A 23,620-nucleotide genomic window follows, 5' to 3' on the forward strand; every position below is an offset into this window, starting at 1 on the left:
AATGTCTAAATTATATATTATTATAATTATATATATAACATACATAATCAATATGAATAAGCCCCGGTTTTTCAGAACTTCTGAAAAGTGTCCTCTGAGAAGTTTTCTGTAGTATGTCCAGGGAGGTCTGATCTGCCTCCAACCCCAATACGTTCTCTCTGGATTTGAATTTGTTGTCTAAATTTGGGTAAAATATTCTGACTTCATAGTCTACTTTCATCTGCCTTCTCCTTTAAAGTTCTATTGTTCTGTCTGTTTTCTAGTTGATTGGTCGGCCTGTGATGGTACCTTACTGGTCCCTGGGATTCCAGCTGTGTCGCTATGGATATGAGAATGATGCTGAGATTGCCAACTTGTATGATGAGATGGTGGCTAAGCAGATCCCCTATGTACGTGCATCTGTCAGGGCTTTGTATGATTTAAGTGACACACTGTACTTTCTCATGTCATATCACACTGAGCCTAGATCTTCCACAGTGAGTCAGAGGATACCATTATCCTCATAGCACTGGTGGCTCAGACTAACAATGAGAAGTTAAGATTGGCTCATGGGTGTTGTCACCTGTATCAGGCTTTCCTCAGCTTGTTTTAAAGGAATGACTTCTAAATATTTAACTATAATGTCATTACTGACATGATAATAAAACACTGATCCCATTCTATTTTTGTTTAATTAAGAACAACTCAAACTCAGTGAACTCATTCTATACAATGTTTGCTCTCTTGGGTTTAGCCCGACAACACATTGTCCCTGAGCTCTGAGCTTGTTTGCTCCATGGTGGAATGATGTATTGAATTTGCAATGGAATCACATACAGAATCGAACACGTTTACTCCAAAACCAGAGGTCCAATAATCAGAAATCATCTTGTGACTCTTTGTGCTTCTTTTCATTTATTGTTCAATATTGCATTAGTACAACATACTTCCCATAATACAGTGGTTCTCAAACAATTAGGTTGTTACCTCTTTTTGGGGTTGAAGGACCTTTTCATGGGGGTCACCTAGTACTATTAGCCAACACAGATATTTACACTATGATTTCCAACAGTAGCAAAATTACAGTTGTGAAGTAACAATGAAAATAATTTTATGTTTGGAAGTCACCACAACAGGAAGAACTGTATTAAAGGGTCCCCTTGTTGTAATAGAACATATCAAGCAGAATTCTGCATTTGATTATCTCCAACAATGGACCCTCTACAATGATGAGTGTTTTGTTTAGATTCTTTTAGGGTATACTTATGATTCATATCAACTTAGGGTTGAATATTTGACATTATTTTCTATTAACAAATATCACCAATTTCAGCACACAGCTGCAGAGAAAGTCAAAGAACGTTTTCTTACAGTGGTTGTATTTGGTTTTTATAACAGAGAGAAGATAGGCATTGATACTTAGCTTCCATTTTTCTTGATATTGAAATGAATTTTCTCTGTTTTTGTGTGTAATTTTGAAAAATCAGCAAATATCCCAAGATGCAAAGCTATTATATGGCATAGATTGAAATATCCAGACACAAGCAGTGCTGATTGCTGGAGCCTGGACTGTCTCCACCATCAGTCTCTCTTCCTTGTGTCATCCCAGGATGTGCAGTACTCAGACATTGACTACATGGAGAGGCAGCTGGACTTCAAGCTCAACCCTAAGTTCTCTGGGTTTCCAGACCTGATCAATCGCATGAGGGGCAATGGGATGCGGGTCATCCTCATTCTGGTTAGTTCTTGTGTGAATGTTTGAGCTGTGAATGGGACAGTGGATGGGGTTATGCAGGGATCACCTTATACTCTATGCCTGCCCACATTGTTAGTAGAGATATGGCATAGGAAGAGTGTATTTGTTGGGTTTACAGATAGCTGAGACTCTTTCTCAAAAGTTTTACTTTTTTTTTCCTATTCCTTTTTAGTTCTTACTTAAGTTTTCTCACCTGCTTTATGCTCTGACTGCAGGACCCAGCCATTTCTGGCAATGAGACAGAGCCCTATCCTGCCTTCACCAGGGGAGTGGAGAATGACGTCTTCATCAGATATCCCAATAATGGAGACATTGTCTGGGGAAAGGTATGAACCAGGTGTTGACCCAGACAATGGGCTAGAAACCCTGTTAGTATGTTTATAAATATGTTTTTTACTGTTTCCTTTTGCTCTCTGAGTTTCTGTTATTCATTTTCAAATCACTATTTGTTGATTATTGTTAACAGTTAAGGGATTTATAGACTCTACTTTTGCTTAGATCCGTCTTTCATAACCAAAGGGCTAGCTTCTAGTTTCCCAAGAAATTCTGTGTATGAGAAATCCTTGGGATATTTCTGTTGATCATTTTTCTTCCCACAGGTCTGGCCTGATTACCCTAATATTGTTGTGAACTCCTCTCTGGACTGGGACAGTCAAGTGGAGGTAAAGGGCCCTTGTGGATATTGAATCAATCAGGATTTTTTGAAAGAGGCAGCAAGAACACTAGAAATTCCCATACATGGTAGTGGATATTGCTTGAAAATACACTGAGAACATGTGTCATTCTTCCTGACATTTGTTTTCTGATGATCTTACCTACATACTCTGTTTCTAATTCTTGCTTCACTTCCTGCTGTGAAATAGTATTGTTGTTATTTAGATTTAAGACTCAAAATACTTGTGTTATGTATCATAGTACAATTGTGATTTCAAACACAAACCTGTCAGAATCCAGAAGCTCATAGACTTTGTATTGGATGATACCTCTAAGAATGACGTTTTTCTCTAAATTAAGGTGTTTTATTTCTTTAGATATCCCTTTTAGATAGGATGTACCCTTTCTATTTAGCATTTGACTATTTTACTGCATGCCTTATGACCGTAGACAGCCTCTTATAGCTTCATGATTGTAAATCCCATGTGATTCATGTGTTTTTGTATCCCTCATCATGGCTTTTACCATGTGATGATTGCCTCATATTATACATTGCCCTCTACTGGGAATAGATGTTTTTCTTTGTGATGATTCTATGTGTTACATGTTTCTTGAACTGCAAATTTTCACAATTATCAGCAAGTGTTTGTGGTTTAGAAGCATTTAGCTCCATTTACCCAATGCAGGAACGCAGTTCATTTCTATGCTGTGAATTGTGCTTATGATGTCTGTGCTCAGTGTTCTAAGAGTAGGAAAAGGGTTCTGTGGAGAGTCAGTGACATGTCTGAACTCCTTGTTCTCCTCTCCAGAGGAGATGACACTGTAGACAGGGATTACATCAAGACACGTGAATCCTGTGCATCTTTCCTAGTGCATCTGGGAGGTCAGAGAGATGGCCTTATTATTTGGACACCTGTCTCAGGTTGATGAGGTGAAGCAGCTGCTCTATGTGTGGCCAAAGAATGGTGGAACTTATGGTGTTTAGAAACTATCACCTGCAAGAGTTAATTAGATAAATATATTTATTGAACTAGTCACAAATATAGCCACTATGAAATTCAGCATTAAACACTCAGAGGACCATTACCAAGAGCCTTTGGGAGAATTTTTTTTACAATGTCATATTCTAACCAGTGGTCAGGGATAGAGGAGAGAGTGTACTTATTAAAATTGAACTCATGTAGAAATCATGGCCAATATTCATGCCTTATGTAGAGGAATTCGGTTTTTAGAACAGGTACTTCTAGTAGAGAAGAACAATAATCCATAGAACGCCACAGCCTAGGGAAAAGTGCTCAGGCCTGGCAGAGCTGCTAAGAATAGGAAACAGCACAGGACAGTGATGTCCAGATCACTAGCACTGATTTCTGGGCCCCTGCAAGCAAACCGCAATACCCATACTTATGCCCATGCTGCTTAGGTGTTGAAATATGTATCTTTATTTTCTGGTAGTACATAAAGTAGAACAAATAGAAACTGATTTGAGCAGGTTTCAAACACTGCTCAAAATGAGTCAGATTCAGGTCAAGGTTGGTTTCTTTTTATTATTGTGTATGTATTATCTGTCTATCTGTTAATCTATCTATCTATCTATCTATCTATCTATCTATCTATCTATCTATCTATCTACCTATTATCTATCTATCTATCTATCTATTATCTATCTATCTATCTATCTATCTATCTATCATCTATTGATATATCTAATCTATGTCCACGTATCATCTAGCTTCATTTTATCATTCATTATTTTGTGAGGATTTAAGCAGAGCACACAGCTTCTTCACCTTTCCATCAGTTGTTAAAGAGCATAACTTGCATTTGGTGGTCCAGGCAGCCCACACAAACACCCAAACATGCCAGGTCCTTTTAAAGGGGCCATGTATTTCCTATCTTTAATGATTTCCTGAATGAGCATCTTCTTCTGGCTTCAGTGGTTTCAACTGTCCTCCCCCTTGCCATTTAAGAGATTTGACCTCCTCCTCCTTCAGGCTAGAAGTGAGACTGCAAAGCTGGAGAAAATATTGCCTTTTAGGGCAGACTCAGGAACTCTGCATTTATCAGCCGTGCTTTATTCAGAAGGCAGGTGATGCAGAAATGCAGAAAATGAATCTTCACGGAATCCATCTTATTTTCTCGCCTTCAGCAAGCATTTCATTAGGGAATAGAAACAAAGGCAGTCAGAAATTCCAAATCTTCTGCCTCTGATCAACAGATCCGCTAGTCAGCTTCCCTTGAGTTCCTCCTTGCTTTCTTTCTGTGTGGCAGGGTTTACATCCTCCCAAGGCCACTGAGCCTGGCATGTGTCCAATAGGTTGAAAGTTAACTCAGAATAAACAAAGTAGCATGTTGCTGTGTGCTGAGCTAGTTAAAAAGGTGCGTGTGCAGGTTCCTGTGTGCTGTATGAAGTGCAAAAATGATTTAATACAGTATGAAAAGGTTGTCTTAATTTATAGATACATCGTATTGAAAATTCAATTCTCACTCAGATGTAGCTGTAATGCCTGTATGTCCTGATACCGTTTCTACCCTTTTTGAAAGCCCATGATTCTGGCTTAATGTAAGCTGGATCTCTGTTTCTGGGGCAAAGTTCTCCTTGTTAAGGGGTTCAAGATTTCTACTTCCATTTTTTATACTAAAAGAAATTCTACAGCCCCTATATGTCCTAGCTTTATGATTCATTGTGCCTGTCCTGTGAAGCAGCAAAAATGCGTGCCGAACCATTTCTGATCTATTCTTCAACATCTTCTCTTCGGCTTACGCTTGGGAGTACAGGTTTTTCCCTAATAGACTGCTTGCTGGTTTGTGTAAGCACCATGTAGTGCCTCAGCCCAGTCTTCCTGCTTTCTCTCCCATGCCATTCTTTTGCTCCGTGGTGCTCGTAGTTCTGTGAAGGACATTAAGAAGGCCGTTTGTTGAGGCACACCAACTGAAATGTCTGACAATAAATAGCAGGGGGAAGCATATAAATTTCTGGCTGATTTCTCTTGCTGAGGGGCATAAAGTCACAAGCAAGCACAGTGTGAATGATATTTATGTATTATTTTCTCTAATTCCGTTAAACACAGTAGAGAATGTGGAGATTAACTTGAAAATGTAAGACAAGATCTTTGCTCCTTAAAGCCTGTAAAATGCAGTTAAGGAGTTCAAAATGCATTGAACCCACTTTTCATATAAGATGTAGACACTGTTTTTATAATTTAAGGGAAGGGAAAGCGAAACTAAAACAGAAGGTTTAAAGTCCTACCACTATACGTTACATATAACCAAAGGTTTCCTCTGAGTTGGAAATCATGGCAGAGAGCCATACTAGTTGGTGCAAAGTCACAGCATACAATCTTTGTTCAACTTCTTTCCCAGTGCGAAGGTTTCCTGATACTCACCTGATACCCGTCACCTGACACCTAACATTTAGCTAAGGCCTCACAGGACTTCTACCTTATCAGTCCTTAAGAAATGATGGGCAACCAGGATAGAGGATGTATAGTGAGTACAGGGTGTTGATCACCTCCATTCCTATAGAGACAGAGGGGAAATTCACTGGCTATTTCTCAGAGTCTTGGTAGATGGTATTTTATGCTTTCTTATCTGGGATTCCACACGGTTTTGTAAGAGAATGCTGCTTCAAATATCAGCTCTAGACTTGACTCATACTATCATTATCTACCACCATGTGGTATGAGACTACACGAGCCAGGTTCACATTAAGTGTATTTTGCTGCCTAATGTAATCATTCATGACAAATAATCAGGCACTGTTGTTTTGCAGCAATACCGAGCCTATGTGGCCTTCCCTGACTTTTTCCGGAATTCAACTGCCCTCTGGTGGAAGAAGGAGATTGAAGAACTCCACAGCAACTCACAGGATCCTGCAAAGAGCTTGAAGTTTGATGGCCTGTGGATTGTAAGTGTGTGTGTGTGTGTGTGTGTGTGTGTGTGTGTGTGTGTGTGTGTGTGTGTTTATTTGGATGAAGTATGTTGTCGTTGTATGTTTATTTTTTAAAGATTTTAAAAAATTTTATAATTTTCTTTTTTTATAATTTTTTATTTATTTTTACACTCCAGATTTTATTCCCCTTCTAGTCTACCCTTCAACTGTTCCACATCCTATACCTCCTCCCTGTCCCCCACCGCTGTCTCCATGAAAATGTCCCTATCCCCCCACCCCACCAGACCTCTAAACTTCCTGGGGCCTCCAGTCTCTTGAAGGTTAGGTGCATCTTCTCTGACTGAACCCAGACCTGGGGTATACCCACTGCTGCATATGTGTTGGGGGCTTCATTTCAGCTGGTGGATGCTGCCTGGTTAGTGATCCAGTGTCTGAGAGATCTCGGGGTTCCAGGTTAATTGAGACTCCTGGTCCTCCTACAGGGTTGCCCTCTTCCTCAACTTCCTCCAGGTTTTCCCTAATTCAGTGAGGGGTTGGCAGCTTCTGTTCATTGGTTAGGTGCACATATCTGCATCTGACTCTTTCAACTTTTTGTTGGGTCTTTTGGACAGCAATCATGATAGGTCCCTTTTTGTGAGTGTTCCATAGCCTCAGTAATGGTGTTAGCTCGTGGGTCCTCCACTTGAGGTAGATCCCACTTTGGCCTGTCACTGGACTTTCATTTCTTTGGGCTCTCTTCATTTCCATCCCTGTATTTCTTTCAGACAGGAAGAGTTATTATGGGTTAGAGTTTTGACTGTGGGGTAACAACCCCATCCCTCATTTGATGCCCTGCCTTTCTGCTGTAGGTGGGCTCAACAAGTTCCCTCTCCCCACTGTAGGGCATTTAATCTAAGGTCCTCCCATTTGAGTCCTGAGAGTCACTTCTCATGTCTCTGGTACATTCTGGAGGGTCTTCCCAACCTCCGTCCTCCTGGGACCACCTGTTTCCATTCTTTCTTTTTTAGTTTTCTTAAAGGATTTTTTTTAAAGATTTATTAATTTCATTTCTATGAATATTTTGCCTATATATGCATGTATACCACGTATGTACTGTTTTAATACACACACACACACACACACACACGTGTGTGTGTGTGTTTAGTGCTTATAAAGGTGTTAGATCTCAAACACGAACTGATGCTGCAGAAGCTTGTGAACCATTGTATTATTACTGGGAACCCAACAAAAGCAATGGGTGCTTTTAAGCACTGAGAGATCACTCCATCCAACTTTCTGTGTGTTTCTTAATATATTAACAGAATAATATTCATCCAAGTCTTTGGATATGTCACACTGTGTTCCCTTTAATCAGGCATGGAACTGTCTTGATCCTCTCTGCAGCTGGTCTTTTACCTGATGCTCCTATTCTAAGACTTCAAATAAAATCCTTGGAAATTTGATGCCCCAGGGGGAACTTGTCCTACAGAGATTACTCTTTTGTATAGCTAGATTCCCCAGCATTTGATGGTTTTCCCTATGCAGATGTCCAAAGATTATTGGATATTTAGTACTCTATTCACCACTTCTTTGACTCTGAGTTTAGATGCTGTGATTGTATTTAAATAGAAACAATTTTTCTGATATTTGTAGGATATGAATGAACCTTCCAGCTTTGTGAATGGGGCAGTTCCTTCCGGCTGCAGTGACGCTACTCTGAACCGTCCTCCCTACATGCCATGTAAGGACCTTGCTACTCCTCTTTCTTTTGGAGGGCATTCTCTGGAGTATATATTGCCTGTCACCACAAACAATATTGAGGGGAGACAGGAGATGAAGATCAGTTGTACTTTACTAAGAAGTTGAGGAATCTTGGAAGGCAGAAAACTAACATCCTCACAATCAAACTTTCCTTCTTAGGCTTGCACATTTTAGGAAATGTGTGATGGTCTTGTCACACATGTGCATTCATTTCTACATAACGACATGCTACTTTGCTCTTATTGTATATAAAATTGACCTTCTCTGTTCTTTGTGCATAAGCCCAGTACAAAGGTTACTCTGGCCAGCAAGAGTTACCTGACACCAAGGGTACATTCTCATAGGTACTGTGAATTAATGGGTCTGAAGTTATGTAGAGTAAGCACTTTACCTAATTCTGTGTGGCAAGACCCAGGAGACATTGGGCAAATTTCTCAAAATTTTTCAGATGGCTCTTAACAGTAGTAATGCCTTCAAAGGCTTCTTTTCACTGTAAGGTGTCTTAGTTATCAACCTCGATAATGTGTCTACCTACATTTTCTTAGTAACCGATGGTTTTAAAAAATCCTTCCTTTTATCATGGAGCCAATGGCCCCTCTGGTTTTATTTGTGTTTATGGCAGTTCCTCAAGTTTTAGTTTCTTTGAAGTATAAGATATGTCAAAGCTTACGCAATTTTTCTAAATATGTTTTCTATAGTAGAATATATATATATACATATATATATATACATATATATAGGTAGATAGTATTACAAGCTGCATTGTAGTGTGTTAACAATAGTAAATGGTTTGTATTTGCAGTTGTGGCCAAAGCCTACTACTCTGTTGTCAATGAATGAAAACTCAGTGTTTTTATGCCTCCTTTACCTTCTTAGAAAAGCCAGCAATTGAGAGCACATGCATGCTTCTCGCATCTCAGCTCAGAGCACTGTTTTGAGTTGGTCATAGTCAGGGGAGGGGGCCCAGATGGAAATCAAATTTATCTTAAGTTCTACAGATCAATTCACTAATAAGAGGTCAGGAATAAGAAGAATAATAACTGTCTTTCACTGTCTTTAATCTTCCCTTAGATTTGGAAGCCAGGGATAGGGGCCTGAGCAGCAAGACCCTGTGCATGGAGAGTGAGCACATCCTTCCAGATGGCTCCCGGGTGCGGCACTATGATGTACACAGCCTGTATGGGTGGTCCCAGACCAGACCCACCTACGAGTGAGTGACTCTCTGCTTTCTCCTGTTGGTCCTACTTCTTTGATGGGTGTTGTGGTGTCTCTACTTTTCCATTTGTTTCCCATTCTAAGGGTAAGTACAGTGTAATTATAATAACTCTGTAGCAATTCCTGTATGTTTAGCAATATCTTTGTAGTTGTGGAGCCATCCCTGTGAGAAAGTCAATAGTCCTCTTGAGCATACCCACAGGTACACTATACGTCATTGTGCAGTGTAGTCAGTACTGTGGTATCACTGGTTAAAAAGAAAAATGGGTAACTGAGTACTAGAAACTTTGCTTCTTTATATTGAAAGAGAGTCTTTGTCTCTTTAGGTGTTTGTTTGTCTTTGGCCACTCACGTTGGATAGTCAGTGGGCCTTTTGCTCAATTAGCTAGCATACACACAATGTAAACCAAAAGAAAAATAACTATCTTAAGGTAAATCCTGATATGATTTACTCTAGTCTTCCTCAAATATCAGTAGTCAAGTATGGGGAAATAACCAGCTAGATTCTGTAACTGCTTAGGACTTGGGGGCAAGCCAATGACTTTGTAACATGGTGAGATAGTTTGAAAAAACTACTTAAAGAGACCTTACTGCCATTATTATCTATATCAGGCAGCTGGTCCTTCTCTAATAGGTCATATTTCTATATTCCTTGTAGTCACACAGGAAAGATTTTTCAAGATATTCTAAGTACAGGGACTCTGGAGAGGAAGTTCTATGGTCATTTTCTCCCTGTCTTGCCATCAATTTTTCTCCTGCTTCCCCAACCAGAGCAGTGCAGGAGGTGACAGGAGAGAGAGGGATTGTCATCACCCGCTCCACATTCCCCTCTTCTGGACGCTGGGGAGGACACTGGCTGGGAGACAACACAGCTGCCTGGGACCAGCTGGGGAAATCCATCATTGGTGTGTAGGCTGTGCACGGGGGATTCTGTAGATGGGCATGGCAGTAGGATCCTTGGTGTAGCGGGAGGGATAGGGGAGGCAGAGAATGTCCTGTCCTGACCCTGCTGCATCTCTCATTGCAGGCATGATGGATTTCAGCCTCTTTGGCATATCCTATGTAAGTGTCCTTTACATGCTCCTCCTCCCTAGGAAGATGACAGTGTCTCCTAGAAAGCACCAAGAGCTCACTTTGTCCCTTGTTGTTTCAGACTGGGTCAGACATCTGTGGGTTCTTTCAAGATGCCGAATATGAGATGTGTGTTCGCTGGATGCAACTGGGCGCCTTTTACCCCTTCTCCAGGAACCACAACACCATCGGGACCAGGGTATGAAGTCAGCTTTCTTATGGAAATATAGATATAGATATAGATATAGATATATATGTAAACTGCAGTTTCCGCTGTCTGTCTGTGTTCCTTGGGGACATCTTCAAAGCCATTAAGCCTTCATTCCTAAGAAGCATATTCTTCAGTATTATTTGATGATATTTTTTTATTTGTGTCAACATTTTCTTTATGTCCCATAAAGAATAACTTTTGGAGTAATTTTCCTGAGAAAGCTGTGGCTGTTTTTCAACTACTAACAATATTCATGAGGTCTCATGTGCAACTATTTTGAGTCAGTTGTGTAGAAATATTTGGGATAAGCTTTCAGTGACCTTACATCCCTTGAGAAATAACCGCTGTACTCTGAACACTCGTTTTCTTTTCCTGTAGAGACAAGACCCAGTATCCTGGAATAAAACCTTTGAGGATATTTCCAGAAGCGTGCTGGAGACCAGATACACCCTGTTGCCATATCTCTACACCTTGATGTACAAGGCCCACACAGAGGGCAGCACAGTCGTGCGGCCTCTTCTCCATGAGTAAGTGTTGCGATGGATTTCTGTTACTAGGCCATGTTTAACCTCTTTGGTGTGAGTTGAAAAAACAACTCTTCCACTCTGAAGCTGTGACTCTTTTTTTATACGTAATGTCCTGGTGGAGTCCATACTTTATTAGTCCTTCTGTGTTCTGCTTACTACAGGTCTTGAATGAAAGGCCAGCTATTGAATTTCAAAAAATAGAAAATATCCAACATTCTACAGCATCACTTTTTCTTTATGTGACCTCCCTTACTTTTATTATGTTATATAATTCTAGTCCATTATTTGTTCAGGTTACCTCCATGAGCATTGTAGTAAAGATTTAAGATCAAAAACCATGTTTGCACCAAATGTGTGGCATATTGAAGAAATAGTTCATCCATGAACACATTTCTCAACAATTTCTGTCGTTCTGAAGGCAGGACAAATAGGATGATGTGGGGTATTCAATGCTCATTAGCTAAGCAGAGAAAACAGGAGGCAGAGAATGCATACGCATCTCTGACATGGGGTTTAATGTGAGCATTTCTTCAGGACAGTAAGCCAAAATCCTACTCAGGTCTGATTGTGATACCTTCAATTTCCTTTCCAGATTTGTGTCAGACCGGGAGACCTGGAGTATAGACAAACAGTTCCTGCTGGGCCCAGCTTTCCTAGTCAGCCCTGTGCTAGAACCTGTGAGTATGGAGGCCTCTGAGAACTGGAGGATTCCCAAGTGGTCAAGTGGTAGGCTGAGTAAATATGGAGAAGTGAGGCACGTGATGGGTCTTCAAACAGAGTCCCTTGGTTTATGTTTGTCTCAACGTTTTTTTTTTTTTTTTGTTCAGAGTAGAATTCTGTGTTTTGAATTTTCTGCCTTCAAATCCTTCTTTACATCAGTCAATAGAGAATACTGTTCCATAGTTTATTTAAACATGATTGTTTTGCCACTGATTAAAATGAAACCTGTAGAATCACATATTGAAAATAGTGTAAAGATTCTCTGTAACTTCTATCATGTTTAGCCGAAGTACTCAGAACTGCTAGCAGCAGTGTGTGCCACCTTGTGGCTGGGTAGTGCTTTACTTACTTCTCTATGTAGTTATACACACACCAAGAGACATTTGTTTACTCTTTCTTATCTAGGCAAGCATATATCTAAACAGAAAAGCTAATTAAACCACCTTGAAATACTTTTGAACCTTGCAGATTTGTTTCTGCTTTATACATAACCTTGGGCATTGTGTTTTTAGAAAAAGGATAGATAAGTCTTTAAGCAAGGGGTGGTCACTTTCTTTGAGATCCTGTTCCTCAAAGTCTTTAGTGAAGGTTCTAGTTTTTGTTGGGCCATTTCCACCCTTGGAAATTAGGGAAGAGTACAGGAGTTCTCGGCATCGGTGATATTTAGGAAGCTGAGGTAACGGTGTCCAATTTCAGCTCTATTGTTTTATGGAAAGATACATTGCAAGTTATTTACTCTGTCTGAGATTGCAATACCCATACCTGGTCTGTGTTTAATTTCAGGATGCCCGAAACATCAGATCATATTTCCCCAGAGCCCTCTGGTATGACTACTACACGGTAAGTTTGCTAAATGTTTATAAAACCTGGCAGTGTTAGAGTTCAACATCTTTGATTATGACAGACTCATATGACACCATAACAAATTCTGACTCTGAAAATCACTAGCTGCAGTCTGGCATGAGTCAACTCAACCCTTGTGAGCTAAATTTTCTCACTTCCTCTTTAGATCAGGCATGCACTAGTAGTTACTGCTTTAGAGAAACATGTAATCTTGTCATCTTGTGCCTGGCTTGATGTAAGCATATCTCTCTTTAAATCATTGCTAGCTAGGTGGTGAACACAATAAAAATCTCTTTTTCTGACACCAGAAAGCACTTAATAGTGTGATGTTTGATCACATTTATGCTTACAGGAGTTTGTCCTTACAGAGATCTTTTCCCTCCTGTATTCCTAAATGTCTGCTGCTGTTGCACAGATGTTTAAAGAATTCCTCCGTATGATTAGTTAAGACAGGTGAGATATGGTACTGTTGGTGAAAAACACAGATATTACTTCAAAAAAAGAATATGGCATCATTTATTTGGGACCAAGTAAAAGTGACCATAGCCAGGGATCAAGAATTCAAGTTGTCTCAAATGACATGTTGCAATGTGCAAACAGATACATGAAATTTTTATAGTTCTATAGCTGTGCAAAGACTGTACAGCTTTTGCAGAAAACTGTTGAGTCAGGACATTTATCCCATGACTTGTCTTATTGATAAAGAGGCAGAGATAAGAGGATTTAGCCAGCATGGCCAATCAACATCTCCAGGTTCAGTGACAGATCTTGTCTCAAAACAAACAAAGTGGAGAGAATGATGACTAGAACAATCAGGCCTGTGCGTGCATGCATGCGTGTGTGCACATGCACACACACACACACACACACACACACACACAGACAAACACACATACAGAGAGAGGGAGGAAGAAGAGAGGGAGAGAGAGACTAATGCACATATACAATTCATATACAGCCATGTACACAAATATGAACAAATTTATACATACAAACACGGACACATGATCTCAAACACACACACACTAAGGCACATATAAAAATTTGTATAATGCTGAAGTCCAGCACCAGCCTTAGGGGCACAGTTACAGAAGTATGACACAGCATTGGATAAAGGCCAAAGACTGATGACCTTTGGCCTTGCCACTCACTCACTCTAGATGAAGCTGAAAAAGGCTGCAGCCTCATTTTGTTGTCATCTTAGTTCCTAGACTTTCTCAGGATAATTGATCACATGGTTTCCCACGCATCTTTTTGTTTCATAAGTTCATAGCAAGTTCAAGAAAATAGTTCATGACGATGACAGAGTTATAGCAGAAATGTTTCCATGTCTTTCCATTAAGACTGGTACTTGACTGAATATTCATCATCTATCTTTTAGACGCTTAAGTTTATAGCAATATAAGTTTAAAGCAGTAACTTTTATGTCACTAGTCAGCATGGTTTGTCAGTAAACAAATCATCTGCCTAGTGTCTTATTATTTTGAAGTTTTGTTTAGACAAACCAGTCAATATTTTACTTTTTGCCCTTGTCCTTTCAATAAATTGTCCATTCCCATTTAGTGACTTTTAGTTTCCAGATAGTGTAGTCTCACAGCTAACCTAGAAGGAATGTTTTTCCTTATCATAAATTTGCCCCAAGCCTGCTTTCTTATTCAAGTGCTGTTAGCCTGTGACAGATGAAGATTTACAGAGCTCTAGTTGTAGCATTTAGAGGCCTTGAAATTACTCATATAAATTTAAGAATTTTATAAATTCTTTATTAGAGATTATGAAAGCATTAATTTGTCTACACAGTGTTATTATATGAGAATACATCTTCATGATGATCTACAGAAAATCTTCCCAAAAGGATGGGCTAATGCCTAGGAATCATTAGGCTATATAATAGAAAAGGCATATCAGCAGTAAAAAGCATTTCTAGAATGAAGTGTCTAAGGACTACGTATTTTTAGAGCTCACCCATCACAGCCTTACAAAACACTGGGCCATCTCCAAAAATACACTTGCATTTCTTTAGCCTTTCCAAGATGGCTTCTGACAATATACAGCATCAGTTTATAACCTGTGGGTCAAGACCCCTTGGGGGGTGTGTCCATCCTTTCACAGGGGTCACCTAAGACCATCAGAAAACACAGATATTTACATTATGATTCATAACAGTAGCAAAATTATAGTTAGGAAGTATCAACAAAAATAATTTTACAACTGGAGGTCACTATAACATGAGGAAATATATTAAAGGGTTGCAGCATTAGGAAGGTTGAGAACCACTGATATATAGCCATACACACGTGTACACATATGTACACATATGAATACATATCTACAATACACACACTCATGTGCTTATACATGTACACAGAGAGAGATATACACACATATTATAGGGTAGCATAATACAAAAGAACTTTCTAACCTAATTGTTAATGGTGACTGCACTGACCAGTGTATGTTAGAGCTAAAAGGATCAGTGGACATATGCCCTAATTTCTAACTCAGAAGCTATTTTTTTCTAACCATTTTCAAATGAAAAAGAAGTTTTCTTCAAGGGAGGCTTACTAGGGAAACAATTTACTCTTCAGGGTAGGCTGCACACCCAGAAGTAGATGGTCCACAGAAAATGGACCCAACAGCCTCTTTGGAGGTTCCTTGTCTCGTAATGTCGTGTGTGTGTATGTATATATGTATGCATGTATGTATATATTACCTAATAGCTTTTGGGCATAAATTATGGCTTCTGGTTTTTCTGTTTTTATGGTATTCTGAAATGTGTGAATGAGTGGGATGCTTCATCTATATCAGCTTCTTCTGCCTTTTCTTGGACTCTTCGTTCTGTTTCTTTGTTTTGTCCAATCCTAATTTTCTTGGTTTTGCTTTATTTTATTTCATGTTACAATTGCTTAGATGTCTTTTTTATAAGGAGAGACAGAAAAGTGATGGGTCTGGATAGGATGAGGTGAGGAGGAACTTGGAGGAGTAGAGAGAGGAGAAAACATGATTAGAATATAGTGTGTGAAAAAACTGTTTTTCAATAAAAGAAAAAAATTTGAAAAAATACCTACATTCTGAAGCCCTGCTGTGGTTAAGAAAAGTGAAAGGATTTTTGGTTATGACTCAGATGAGTGAGCATCTTTTACACATGGGGGCAGGCAAAGGAGTTAAGTGTAAGACAGAAGAATTCAACTCAAGAAACTAATATGTAAATAAGTCTGCTCACACTGATCTTTGCAATGGAGCATGTATCATAGGTATTAGGATCCTTGGGGAGGGGTGGGGGTTTAGAAGAAGGGACTCCAGTCAGCAAGAAATAAATGCTGATATTGTCCAATACCATCTTGCCTTAGAAAGAGGGTATATAGTGAGGGTGTTTGGGTGTCTATATGAGATCCTGCAAAGAGCAGGGACTCTTCTGGAGATGTAGAGAAGCACAACCAGTCTTCATGCAGCAGTGAGTGAATGACCAAAGGAGGAAATAAGTTTTGCAACGGATGGTGATGACCAAGGAACAGGTTTAGGGAGGTGGGTGGAGCATGTTGATCAGGGAGAAGTGTGTGCTTAATTCATCATTTTTCCTCCTTTTGACACCAGGGTGAAAATATCAATTCAACAGGAGAGTGGAGGACCTTACCAGCCCCTCTTGAGCATATCAATCTTCATGTGCGTGGGGGCTACATCCTGCCCTGGCAACGACCTGCCCTGAACACTCACTTAAGGTGAATAAGGGGAATGTGGTTCTACTTTGCACACCTCTGAGCTCACTCTTTTGTCATGAGAGTCAGTCATCTTTCCAGTATCAGTTTTACATTTTACCTATTTCCTTTGTCAGATTTATGTTGTGGGTTGATGTGTGTGTGTGTGTGTGTGTGTGTGTGTGTGTGTGTGTGTGTGTGTGTGTGTGTGTGTTGTTGCTATACTCTGCTCTTGGATTTCCCAAAGTCTCTACCCTACGTGATCTTGAGAGAGAAGGGCACGCTGCTGGACTTTGAAAGACTTTCCTCTTTCTTCTTATTCACCTTAGCTTTGAGGATAAAGTGACAGTTGGGGTGGTCAGTATTCCTGGCTCTCTCACGGCTGTTACCATTTTCACATTGTAAGTCTCATGACTTGAAAAGGCTCAATTCTGTGCTCTCACTCAGTACTCTTCCTACCTGACATGGCCTGATTACCTATCTGTAGCTGTCCGCTCATGCCTCAGAGCATCTCTGCCCTAGACTTGGCTTCAGTTTACTCTGCTCTTACAAACCCAGTTTTTTTTGTTTCTTACCACTAACTGAGCGCTTTTTAAAAAATTGTAATTGGATTTTAACAACACAAACTCATCTCTCCCACTTTTCCTGAGCTACTGACTTTTTCTCATCTTCACGTACAAAATTATAATTCTATCTCTACAGAAGAATTACTTATTGGAACCCTCATATGTTTCAAAGTTTAATTCTAGTAGGTTTTAATAGAGAGGGATTTCTTAGGGGGCTTCAGAACTGCCTTTTCTTTTGAAACTTCCTCACTTCTTTAGTATTTCAACTTAGTCCCTCTTGTGAGAAAATGACTAAATATCATTACTCTTCTCCCTGCATCCTCCTCCTTTCTCTGTCAAATAAGCAGTTTGAGATCAATTTGTGTAGATACTGAATTTCTGCTTCAAAAATTAAACTCTTGTTCTTTTCTAGTTAAAAATTTAAACCCTCCAAGAAAATAATGCCCATGTCTATGAGAATGTGACTTTAAGATGACTTTGATAACCCTATCTTTTTCAATATGTTAATTATAAAGGTGGCTCTCAATGCCCCAAAGATTCTACTCTCTAGTGCAATCATTTGTTTTCCAGCACCTAAGTCTGCTTTTATGAAACTTGGCCTAAGGACCAGGATGTAGAACATACTAGCTAGACAGGTGCTTTAGCATTAAGTGATCTCAGCATATCCCTCTAGATCATATTTGCCTCTATTTTTCTATTTATTCATTTCTCATCATTGACAAATATAGATTTAACTTTTAAATCAATGAGATTTCTTCTGGAATAGAATTCTAAAATGCCCAGGATTATAGCAACATTGCATAGGATTTTGTTCCTCTCTTAATGACCCATTTTGTAAATGGAGTTGCAATTTTAATGTTAATTATGGTGGTGGTTCAGAAACTCCAAGGCTTACATGCTTAAGTTCTTCAAAGATGTTTAAAATACTTTATTTTGTAAAATTATTATTGGAGGAAGACACATGATATTCTCCTTCCATCCCTAAAGCAAGAATTATGTGTGACTGACTATTATCTTTCTCATTTGGAATCTGATGCAAATGTTTGGTAAAATCCTTTGAACTCTAAAAATTTGTGTCTTGTGTGAATCTGTTCTCCACAGTCGGAAGAATCCTCTTGGTCTTATCATTGCTCTGGATGAGAACAAAGAAGCAAGGGGAGAGCTATTCTGGGATGATGGGCAGTCGAAGGGTGAGTGACTTGAGAGGGTGTGGCCATTGCAGACATACACCAGGCTCTGTCCCTTTACTCCTGATGGTCATTAACCTGAGGATGACATCTTACCAGGCTTCCTAGTAACAGCAGCCCAGAAAAAAACAAAAACCATGTGCTTCTGGTCATACTGGCTAGAGGCCATGATAGATGAACCATAGGTTGAAGGAAAACATACCCTCCACCCATATTCTTTGTTGGTTTGACTCTTAACAGACCGTTAAGGGACACAATTTCATGACTGGTGCTTTAGCTCTGAAATGTATATTATCTCCAAATTCTGGGGGGACCAATATTGGTGGTGAGCACACACATTCCTACTGTCTATGTATTTATAAATCAGTGCTTTAATACACATCAGTTGCTGTGCAGTAATGATCTTGTGACCCCAGTTTAGAAAGTACATTCCCAGGGAACACTTGCTTTGGAAACATTTGGGGAGTCTTTGCAAGGTGATAATAGCACGGAGAAAGGAAAAACATGGCTTGGACTTGTATACTTCATTCAAAATATTGTCATTCCCAAGATGCAGTTTTAAAAGTCTTAGTTTCACTTAAAAATAGCGGATTGAAAAAGTTTGAGCAGACTCAACATCTAAAGAAGTTAGTCCTGGTTCTTCCTCCCAGGCCCATGCTCCCAGAAATAAGACTCAGACTCAAAATATATTTACAAACACATTGGCCATATGGCTTGGCTCTTCTCTAACTAAAGCCATAACTGAAGAAAATTCATTTATTTTAACCTATATTCTGCCACATTAGTGGTTATCTGTGCTTAAGAACCATGTGTCCATCTCATCATTTCATCATATCTTCCTGGTTGAATCTCCTGATGAGTCCCATCCCTGATTCTCTCTCCTCCCGTATATTCTAACTCCTTATTTCCTGCCTAAGCCATGGGACATCATATTTATTATTGACAGGTGTCATATCCATACAAACATAAGATATTTTCTTTATAAATGTCTTCAACATATAAATCATTTACTGATTGATTATCATCAACATGATCAATAATAAAGATATCCACTTTCACCCATGCCATACATTTTCTTCCTGGAACATGCTCATATAACATTTTCTTCCTGGAACATGCTCATATAATCCAATGTCTCTGCCCATCAAGTGGCTTTGTTACTTGCCTGTCCCTTAGCAACAACAGTTCCTTGCACTGTTTCTAAAACATTTTTGTTTAATTCACATATAAATGTGATGGCTAAGTACTGCTCTTTGTGCCTAGCTCCCTTCATTTAATAGGATGTGCCTTAGGCTCATGCAAGGTCACATGATACAGCATTTCTATGGTCTCACTTGCTGAAGACTCTATGTTGTACATGTTTCATCACTTCTTTTCTTACTACCTACTCATGGACTTCTAGGTACTGTCCATATATTCACAGTTGTAAAATGTATCCAAGATTTCAAGTTAAGCACTGAGCATAAATAAGTCTTCTAGGAAAACAATAGGGAAAATATTCTTTGTCTCTGGTCTTCATAGACAAAGCCAATGACATACTACATACACCTTGAAGTCTTCTATACAGGAGAAGGGAAAAATGATAGTTTTCAAAGGCAGCTTACAAAGAAGGGAAAAATGGAGCAAATTATGTATCTGACAAAAAAGTCAATGTGAAGATATAAGAAATACTCTTAAAATTGAAATCAAGGGAATCATAATGTGATTTTAAAATAGGAAAAAATATCTTAATAGATATTCTTTCAGAGAAGACACACAGAAACATGAGAAAATGGTGAGCACTAGCAATAAATTCAGATTTAAATAAAATATTATAATGAGGTATCACCCATACCTTGCAGTATGAAATAATTAACTATAACAAGAATTAGTGCAGAAACCCAGAGGGTCCACTGACATCCTTTGGTGGAAATAGAAGTTGGTCTAGCCATTGTAAAACAAAGTTGAAAACAAATGACTTTATGATACAATCATCCCACTTCTCAACACACATATATGTGTGTCTATGAAATGAACTTGCCAAAGAGAATCTTTACTCTATGTTCATTGTAGCATTATTGCCAGTAGGCAGAAAACACAAATAACTTGTTTGCACTGATCAATGAATGAATGAAGAGGTAGTATTACTGGATTCATCTGTCATAAAAGACATACCTCTTTGGTGTTTGAAATCGACTGTCAACTTTAAGGAGAGGACATAAATTTGACTTCCTGCAGTTGCCTATGCTAGGCTGACTCATCTCTCTTTTGTTTTCAGATCTCACAACCAATAACATTCTGTGTAAATTTTCAGTCACTCAAGTAAGTAGAAAAATTCTTTTAGGGGTCTGAAGTGTAGGCTTTTATCTGTTTGTATTTATTGGCGTGTGTATGTTTGTGACTACATTTGCTGCAATGGCTGTGTATATACAGATTCCTGTTTATGACTTAATTTCCAGTAATTACTCATGCTATCGAAAGGAGACAATAACATTCATAAATCAAAGCAAGTAGTATTTTCCAATAGAGTTTTATGCAGCCAATGTCTTTCTATAGTTAAGTAAAAGATCTGTCTGCATGTCCTGAGTTTTCCTCCTAAGCATATGTTAGTTGATGATCTCTACTCAGAGGCGTTCCTGTCTGCTCTAAGATGTGGCATTTGAGGGCCTACAGAACCTCAGTTCATTCATGTGTGTGTAATTCTGCTTGACGCATTTCAGAACCGCTTGGATGTGAGCACTTCAAAATCAACCTACACGGACCCTGATAACTTAGCTTTTCAGGAGATTAAAATTTTTGGAACACAGGCACTTTACAATGTTACAGTGAAACACAATGGCATGGTAAATCAGATGTCTCCTCAAGTCAGTTATGATCCAAACATGAAGGTAAGTCTTTATTTTTTTTGAGGTTTTTCAAATTGGCATTATGGTGATTCCTTTTGTCAAAGTTGCTGTGGTTCTTAAAGGATAAATGCACCTCTAAGGTCTAGTGGATAAGTTAGACTATTAGGAACTATGGTGGCATGTGGGACATATGGTGACATGTCTGAGATGGAATGAGTCAAGGAGCTGCTGGGGCAAGGAGAACAAGGGCAGATGTTTATGTTTTTGTTTTATTGTATTCCCAAACTGGCTCCTATTGTCTCTCAAGAGTTCTGCTCTCTTACTAACTTTATTATCATATACACACATATATAATTTGCATGTAGATAATAACATACAAATAAGTCACATGTAAGTCACATATATGTCTCATATATATATAAGCCATATATATATATATACATATAAAATATACACATACACACTCCAACACACATATACATTTTAATGACATATTTAAGACAAAAGAATTTGAAGATCCTACCCAAATGATTATTATGTATTGGATAAGATGATAACAAGATAATTCTTCACCAGAAAGTGATACGACCTTATCCAAAACACATACATATATACACTGACATACACAGACACGTAGACACACATATATTTATTTGTCTGTGTGTTATACATGCACATACACACATATGAACATGAATATCACAGATGGAAAGTGGAGGTCAGGTCAGATGAATGCAGATCTGAGAGCTATTGGCCAGTGCTAAGGCCTAATACATTAATTTTTCTTTTTAAGTTCTAATGCTTTCTCCCTTTCTTTCTTCAGTATCAAGATTCTAACTCTAACACACACGTACACTCTGTTGACATATTTAAGATAAAGAAATTGAAGATGCTTTCCAAATGATTTTGGGTATTGAATTAGATGACAACAAAATAATTCACCAGGCAGAATTATGTTGCATTCCTTCATGCATTACAAAAAGGAGAAATCCCCTCTCAGTAATATTGAGCACACATAGTGGGGCTGCTGAGTTGGCTTGTATGAAGGTCTTACCAATTTTGGGGAAAATAAGCCAGTTTCTCCTTCTAGAGCAATGGCATGTTGTCATGTCTGAAGTTTTGTTTTGATAACATGTATTCAGGTCTATGGTTGGCTTTACTTTGGCTGCTGTCCAAAGCTTCGTAAAATTGCTGGGCGCAGCTTTCTATGAAGGGTGGGAGATGGATCTATAAAGATGGTGTGTATGGTGAAATTCATTAGTTGACCCTGGCAAGAAATCCCCAAAGGGCAAACATTTTTGTCCTTCCGTTGGTATTAGGAGATGAGAGTTGTTAGCATACATTAGTACCTGAAGGTTCTAAGGATTGATGTCCTTTCTTCTCTCATGATTGCAAGAGGCTACTTAGTTCTATCAAGGTGCCCCTATTCTAGGAGAGAGAAAAAGGCAAACAAAATAAGCAAAAAGGAAACACAGTAAAAAGAGGATGGCAGGGGTAAAACTGAGTGAGGAGGGAGGAAGAAGGAAACACTTACCCAGGTGCTGACCGTGAACTTAATGTGAACTTTTCAGAGCCATGGCTGTAATACAGATTAAAATGTAATTATCAACTAAGAGCTTTGCTATTATAAAATGAAAACTACAGAAAGACATATGTTTTATGAATAACAAACCAGGAAGTATGTTCCACAGTGGGCCCCACTTTTCCATAAAAGGAAAATAAACCCATTCAAGCTGAGATATCAGAATAAGCCAGTCCAAGAATGGAGAATATCCTCATAATATCACCCTGACAGTCCTGCGCATGTAGGATCAGTAACATTTAGTTTTAAGTGGAGATCAGCTTATTCCACAGGAAGCACGTGTAAAGTCTTAGGTGGTAAACTATGAAGTTTATACTTAATTTAATTTTCAGAGTATTACAATGGTTCTCGAACCTTGTTAGATGGTAGTGGAGAGGTAGAATTGGTAAGATGGGAAGTATCAGATCAGGAGGAGACTAAGAGGGTCAGGATAGTCCTTAAAATGTCACTTCACCTCCTTAAAAATGAAAAGGTTTTAAAGAAGAGTTAAATTAAAAAATAATTAGAGAAAATGTTGAATATTTAATTTGATGAGTAGGATATCAGAATATTTCAAGGTTTAAGCAGATGATCTTAGATAAGTGTTAGGTATGGAAAGAAATGTAATTCCCCCCGACCCCCGCTCACTAGTTTTACAATTGGTTAAATTGATATTCAATAAATTCATTTAGTTTGACTAATATCTCATAGAAATATAAGAATGAGAGCTGCCTCATTTTCTTTGATAAAATGCAATGGCCAGGGCATGTAAAGAAGGAAACACTTTTTCTTGTTCATGGTTTAAAGATCTGGTCCATTGGGGGATAGAGAGATGGCCGAGCAGTTCAGAGCACTGCCTGCTCTTTCAAAGGTTCTGAGTTCAATTCCCAGCCACCACATGGTGGCTCACAATCCTCTGTAGTGGGATCTGATGCCCTCTTCTGGTGTGTCTGAAGAGAGCAACAGTGTACTCAAATATATAAAATAAATAAATAAATCTTAAAAAACAAAAGGTTTGGTCCATCATGGTGAGAAAATCCAGATGGCAGGAGCTTAAAGCATTTGGTTACATCACATCCACAAACAGAAAGCAGAGAGTGATGGAGAGTGATGAATGAATACTGTTACCCATTCCAGGATCCAAGACAGGAATCACACCACTCACTGGACAGATAACCCCTCCT

At 38.8% G+C, this 23,620-nt stretch overlaps 1 protein-coding gene across 1 annotated transcript in view; it reads left to right on the forward strand.

The window, feature by feature from the left end:
• Positions 1–23,620, forward strand: part of Mgam (maltase-glucoamylase) — a 143,785-nt gene that overhangs the window by 95,941 nt on the left and 24,224 nt on the right. Inside the window, exons 54-70 of the mRNA XM_032906004.1 lie at positions 264–389; positions 1,589–1,717; positions 1,951–2,061; positions 2,335–2,397; positions 6,159–6,293; positions 7,911–7,998; positions 9,090–9,228; positions 10,005–10,138; positions 10,261–10,295; positions 10,387–10,503; positions 10,894–11,042; positions 11,635–11,719; positions 12,546–12,602; positions 16,197–16,321; positions 17,965–18,053; positions 20,308–20,351; positions 20,750–20,917. Coding sequence (XP_032761895.1) covers positions 264–389; positions 1,589–1,717; positions 1,951–2,061; positions 2,335–2,397; positions 6,159–6,293; positions 7,911–7,998; positions 9,090–9,228; positions 10,005–10,138; positions 10,261–10,295; positions 10,387–10,503; positions 10,894–11,042; positions 11,635–11,719; positions 12,546–12,602; positions 16,197–16,321; positions 17,965–18,053; positions 20,308–20,351; positions 20,750–20,917 — 1,794 coding nt within the window. The remainder of the gene's footprint in view (positions 1–263; positions 390–1,588; positions 1,718–1,950; positions 2,062–2,334; positions 2,398–6,158; positions 6,294–7,910; positions 7,999–9,089; positions 9,229–10,004; positions 10,139–10,260; positions 10,296–10,386; positions 10,504–10,893; positions 11,043–11,634; positions 11,720–12,545; positions 12,603–16,196; positions 16,322–17,964; positions 18,054–20,307; positions 20,352–20,749; positions 20,918–23,620) is intronic.

The sequence above is a fragment of the Rattus rattus genome, chromosome 6, assembly GCF_011064425.1.
Source record: "Rattus rattus isolate New Zealand chromosome 6, Rrattus_CSIRO_v1, whole genome shotgun sequence".
Taxonomy (NCBI): domain Eukaryota; kingdom Metazoa; phylum Chordata; class Mammalia; order Rodentia; family Muridae; genus Rattus; species Rattus rattus.